The 6,264-nt window shown below is 39.2% G+C and overlaps 1 protein-coding gene across 1 annotated transcript in view; it reads right to left on the minus strand.

Annotated features, from left to right (window-relative positions):
* The window catches only part of cd276 (CD276 molecule), a 72,463-nt gene that overhangs the window by 19,267 nt on the left and 46,932 nt on the right, over positions 1-6,264 (minus strand). Inside the window, exon 5 of the mRNA XM_005748905.1 lies at positions 2,933-3,070. Coding sequence (XP_005748962.1) covers positions 2,933-3,070 — 138 coding nt within the window. The remainder of the gene's footprint in view (positions 1-2,932; positions 3,071-6,264) is intronic.

The raw sequence follows: 6,264 nt of genomic DNA on the forward strand, positions 1-6,264 counted from the left end.
TGGGAAGGGTTTAGTGCCCTCAGCAGACATATTTTTAGCAACTTTAAACTAAAAAAGCAATATAATCCATAATGTTACCACATGAGCCTGTTTGAATTCATGTCTTTATTCAGCACCTCCAAGTTTGAAAAAGTCCTAAAAAATGGAAGCAGTCGAAATACCTTGAGGGACAAGACTTTGATAGCAGAGTAAGGTCCGTTTAAAAGCCACCTTAACGTCAGGGTGAAGACGAGGCCAACCACAGAGAAGGGGTGAAAACTGTCTCCCTTGGACACTGAATGTTACAATTTTATACCCCTACTGGCAGTATTCCAAATGCGTGGGGGTAACAAAGAGGGCGGCTATGGCTTAAGTGCAAAAGCTGTCCGAAAACACATAAAAGTAGAAAGAGTCAGGGGACAGAGATTGCTGTTCATTGAAGCTAGTAGAATGTTAATGTTCCTCTTCAACCTGCCATCTGTCCCTGTGCTTCTGAATTTCTTTAAATACTGCTGTGCCATCATGAATGATTCACATGTAAGCAAAAGAAAGGCCACAGTTAGAAACCTATAGTACTAGAAATACACTCATTAGTGGCTTAATTAATTCATTCTTGGACCCTAGAAGCAGCAGAGGCTTATTCTTATAAACCCTTTGTGCATATTAAAACACACAAGACTTAATGGCAGCTGCGTTTTGTGCTGGTAGGGTTTTAAATCTCCATTTGAAAATGAGTGCTGGATGACAAAAATCAAGCTATTTTGCCCATTTAAAAAAAATAACCATTTTGCTAGTATTTTGGTAAGAGATTTAACGAACGGCTGTTTTAATGTGCTTTTTACATACACCTGGAACAAAATAATTTTGTTATTTCAAAAGCTTGAAAGCTTTTTGGCATGGGGTATTCCTGTTTTTTGTGCCTAACCGTTAACCCCAGTAAAACATGTGCACCACTGTGCTACAGCCCCACAGGGAAAACACTGACTCCCTTCTGACTTTCATCTCTCACACGGGGGAGCTCTGTCCTGTGTCCCTTACAGATGATCCCAAGTGTAGGCTTGATTAAATCACACGCTTATGTGAATGTAAATTATGCTTTAGAGAAATGGATCAGTGGCCCCTGCTAGCATATCTCAGACACATAGTCATAGTAGAAGTATGAATGAAAAATACAATATGGGAGAGGGCCGAGCCGTGCTGGCGTTGAGGCAACTCTGCCTCTGGAAGGGAGCTTTCACTTCCAGCTGCAATACCACAAGCAGCTCAGCTCTGTTATGATACATATTCTAGTGTCCCACATACATTATGACAGGGAAGAAAAATGACTTGCTCACTTCTCCACTTTTACTGACCCTTCCACCCTCGATACCCAGACACAGTGAAAAGGAGTGTCAACTTCAATCTGACCATATCCGGGAATACCATTAAAAGATAAGACAACCACAATTAAGTTGCATATCCCTGCTTCCTATTCTCCCCACAGCTCTGGATATATGCGTACCAATCCTATTTTAAGCCACTCAACATCTGTATTCACAGAGTATCACTTTATCAGGAGTATAAAACTTTGCATGATATGTGAATAAGTCAGCATTCCCACTTTTCAGATCGGTGCTCGGAAAAATAAATTTTAATAAGGTGGGCAGTGGATGACCACATAATCAATCCTGCCTTCAGTGGTAGGGCTGCAGGCGAGACAAGCAGATCATCTTCCAGCCCACTGAAGAAAGGGGTCCCACAACCCCTAGGAGGCCTTTGCCCGTGGGAGGAACTGCATTATATTTTTCTCTTTCCATTTCATTTGATTTCATATGTTCCATGGAGCTATTTACTCTGAGTCTGTGTCACTTCCATATTTATTTTTAAACCTCTGGGCCTTGGTGCAGACACTGGCTGACCTTTATTTAAATGTCTCCTCCACTCTGAGCAGATCTCATTACAGCAGAGCTGGTGGCTTTGCACTATCTATCTCATTTCAAAACTTTTTCTCTGTGCACTTGCGGCGATCCTTGGCTATTCCGCAACGCTAATTACCAGAGCCTAGTAATGATGTTCCTCTCAGCTGAAGATATGTGTCCCACCATCCAAGATCCTGCCTATATGCATTAACCAGAACTCCCTCTGGATTCTCACAGTTCCTTGAGCAGTTAACATCTCATCTCTGCTTTCTCCTCTATCTCTCTCACTATCATTGTGCCTCCCACGTGATCTAGGCGACACATTGGAGTACTGCATCATCCACCGGGCCAATATGTGAAGAGTTTAATGAATCATCCAACATTTTAATGAAGGCCCTGAGAAGGCTTGAAAATGCTTGAGAGCACCACTGGTTAACATCCATTATTCAGTAAGCCCTTGGATTATGTATGTAGTAGGCAAACATAGTCCAAAAACTAAAATATCAAAATAGACGACATAATATCATGACTTTATTTTATTTTTTGTGGGGGATAAAAGCTGCCACTGCTCTAAATCAAATTTCAAATTCAAATTTTTTATTTGTCACGTACACAGTCATACACAGTACGATATGTAGTGAAATGCTTGGACAACTGCTCGTGACCTAAAGAAAACAAAAAAGGAAAAGGCTATGAATAAGATAGGAAATAAATATGAAAAATTAAAAAGGGTAAATTTAACTAAGAAGGAATAAAATATAAATTAAGGTTAAAAATGAAATAACTGTACAACACAAATTAGAATGAAGGGTAAATTTAACTGGGAAGGAATAAGATAAAATATATAAATTAAAGTTGAAAATAAAATAACTGTACAACAAAATACACAATTAAGATTAATATTTCATATTTCCTAATGAAAGCAAGGCAGCCCTAAAACATTCTTTTATCCAACCTTGAGGACTCAACACAGAATTTGAAGAGGTCATCACCCATGAAATGTGAGAATATACACTGGTGTTGCATGTGCACAGCCACCTCTCCATTTCCCCCACCTTCTCTCTTGGCCTCCTCGCAGCTCTCCTTGATCTTCCTGCGGCAGACAGCAGCCAGGGCAATGAGCAGCACCAGCAGACATATAGCCAGGCCAACAGTTACCCACAGAGCCACCGGAGGGAACGCAATGTTCTGACCTGAAGCAGAAAGGGCAGAGGGAGAAAGAGCCTCATTATTCACTCTTGCAGTGCTAAAATAAGAGTGCAACTGTCACTGCTGTATCCATCACCATTATCGTGCTATTTGACAATTTTGCTGTTAAGAGTTCCTTGCCATAAAGAATCTGAATTACCAAGCCTGCAGAAGTACTAAAGCAAAACATGATGACACAGATGATGATTATTGCCATCATCATCATCATCAACACTGTCACATTGACTCCATATTAGGTTTGACTTTCAGAAACACTGGGACTGTCAGAGAAAATAGATGTTACTGGGAAAATTTGCTTGATGTGAACAGTAAGAGCTTCTTTACTACTGTCCAATTAAGACACTTGAGCCTTTCAATTGAGCCCAGATGGCAGATAGTTTACCAGTCACACAAGACTGTGTTGTCGTTTCAAACAGCACTGGCACCGCTTTCAGAGGTTGCTGGCACTAACTATCCCACTCCCTACCTTCTGCTACACATTGGTCAGATGTGACAAGTTTTGATGATTTTAATACTCTATAACTTCCTGATGTACCCAGTCAATCACTAGTTCTGAGTTTTGAGATGTACAACAAGCCAGAAGATTCTCAATTGTAGTTGCCAAAATTTAGTTAATGTTTGTTTTGTTGTTTTTTTTGCTATACATATGCCCATACGTTAAATATAGGTTTCTAACCATAAAATGCTTTCACTTCACATCACTTTTCAGAAATTATCCACCAAAACTGGTGACAGTATCCTGGCTAACTGGAAACTGATGGGGACAAAAAAAAAACTGGTTAACGGGACAACAAAAAGATATCAGACACAGCCAAATTTCCCTGGGGTATTCAAACTGAACAGAGGGAGAAGGAAACAGCAGAGCCACTAAATAGCTGCGAGCCTGGCTGTAGCACAAACAAGCCTCCTTCAGAGAATGCCCACTCGGGGCTAAAAAAAAAATGTAAAAAAAGAAAGAAAACAAATGCTGAAAAAATGACTGGCATTGGACAAACGCAATGGTGAAGCATGTGTAAAGACTTGGCATCAGAAATGAAGACAGGCAAGCTAAAATATAAACCAGCCAAGATGGAAGGCTAATACCGGCATTTAATCTCCGAAGGAAATCCATTAAAAAAGTAAACACCACAACAAAACAAAACAAAAAAACATTATCCTGTAAAACAAGTGTACTTGATATTAAAAATAGATTTATTTGATATGGCAACATTATTTGGTCAGTTTGTTGGCTTACCATATTATTAGATGGAGTGGTGTGGCATTTATTGTACAAACATGACTCCTAATGACTTCAGGAAAGATGCCAGTTAATGTTTTACAACACTAACTGGAGAGATCTCTTTAAGTCTGTACACATATTCATCCTTTAACTCTTTTGTGAATGCCACGATCACATCAAATTCTCAGTTTGTACAACATTTTGGTTTATTGACAAAAAAAACCCCTGCAAAATGACTATTCACCTTCACTGTGAACATATTAGCATGCTGATGTTAGCATCTAACACGATGCACCGTTTGACTTACACCCTGCTTTGTTATTTCTGCTCGACGAAGATTCATGCTTTGATATCACTCTAAATTAAGAGAGCAGAATTGCATACAAAAACGTATGTTAAGATTATACTGTAATTTTAAGGTTGCCATGGCCTGTTTAGCTGTTTATATCCATTTCAAGAGTGTCTCTCAATACAAAAGGCATTATAAAGACTCCTTGGTGCTGCAACTGCAGAGCAGAATAAAGAACGAAATGTCAGAGAAAGGATAAAATCTGGAAAGTCAATCTTGTCATTATGATGAAGCTGTGTAAGCCTCCCCAGGCTAGCCATGAGTGATGATGCTGTGGACTGCTGTCCACTGAGCCCTTCGCTCTGCTATATTTAAAGAATGACCATCTGAAAGCCACTTCGTACCAGGAACGAACACATGTATGAAAGAACTAATCGTACAAGAGCTGTTCACGTGTCGTGATGGCAAAAAAAGGTAACAAATATGTCTAGCTTTTTGTGGCGAGTAAAGAAGGTGCAGTGCTCTTTGTTTCCATGGTCTCTCATTCTCTTTTTATTCTCATACCTTCCCCACCATGCTTTTCCTCCCTCTAGGCAGGCTGATAAAGACAAATGCCATAGTCGGCTATCATTGCAACGCTGGGGCCCAAAGGGCTGCAGGATCATATTTTTCTTTTTCTCTTGTTTGATGATGTGATTTTGTTTTCTTCAGAAATAGATTTGTCTCTAATGGCTCTGTTTACCTATCCTCTCTTTCCCCTTTTTCCCTACTCCCTCTGTGCAAGGGTAAGGATGGAGTGCTCTGGGTTGCACTGTCACATTACCTGGAGCCTGCAGACAGAGGACAAACTTAACTGATACACTTGGCATTTTCTCAATGCTGTTAATGTGTAGCACTAATCAGAATACACACTTAAAATGTTGTCTGTTAGAAAAATCAATTATAAATTTCAAGCCAACTTTGTACTCAACACTGTTGGAAGTGTAATGTGTGCCTAACATTAAGCTGATTTGATTTGATAGAGACAGACAATGATAATAACAGACCTAAATGCCAAACTCTCATCAGGGTTCCTTGTCTGTATTTATTATCCTTCCATGTTTGCTGATGCCAACACAAAGTGTTGTGTTACCAGTAAACATGAAATGAATATTATGTGCACTGTGGGCACAAATGAAATCATGCTATCTACAGAGTAGATCTTTTTTTGTTGTCATATTGGCACATAAAGAACTGGAAGCACAGTACAGTAACGATCTAGATACTTTTAGCGTATTTAAACTTTACAGCATTTATGAATTTAGTCTTGCGTAACAGTAATACATTTTATCCTGAAATAATATTTGGTCTTCTAAAAATTACATTTAGTATACCTCATATATGAAAGAAGATCAACAGAAATCTCAATTTGAATTCTGAGGAATTTTCTTGCTTGTGGCATGTGATTCCAAACAAGCAGCCTCTGGTTACTCGTTTATTAGATATTTCTGTCTTGTGATGTGGCCACTAAGAAGGGACATAATCCACAGCTCATGTAGAGATCACATATTTTGTGTACATTACTGATAAACAGATTGTGAGGACATGGCAGTAGTAGCACCAGTGCAATATCATAGCTTACTGATTATGTTGTGACTTTACTCAAAGTGTTGGTGTGACGCTATATATAT

The sequence above is a fragment of the Pundamilia nyererei genome, unplaced genomic scaffold (genome assembly GCF_000239375.1).
Source record: "Pundamilia nyererei isolate P.nyererei 1_Seehausen unplaced genomic scaffold, PunNye1.0 scaffold00233, whole genome shotgun sequence".
In the NCBI taxonomy this organism is placed as follows: domain Eukaryota; kingdom Metazoa; phylum Chordata; class Actinopteri; order Cichliformes; family Cichlidae; genus Pundamilia; species Pundamilia nyererei.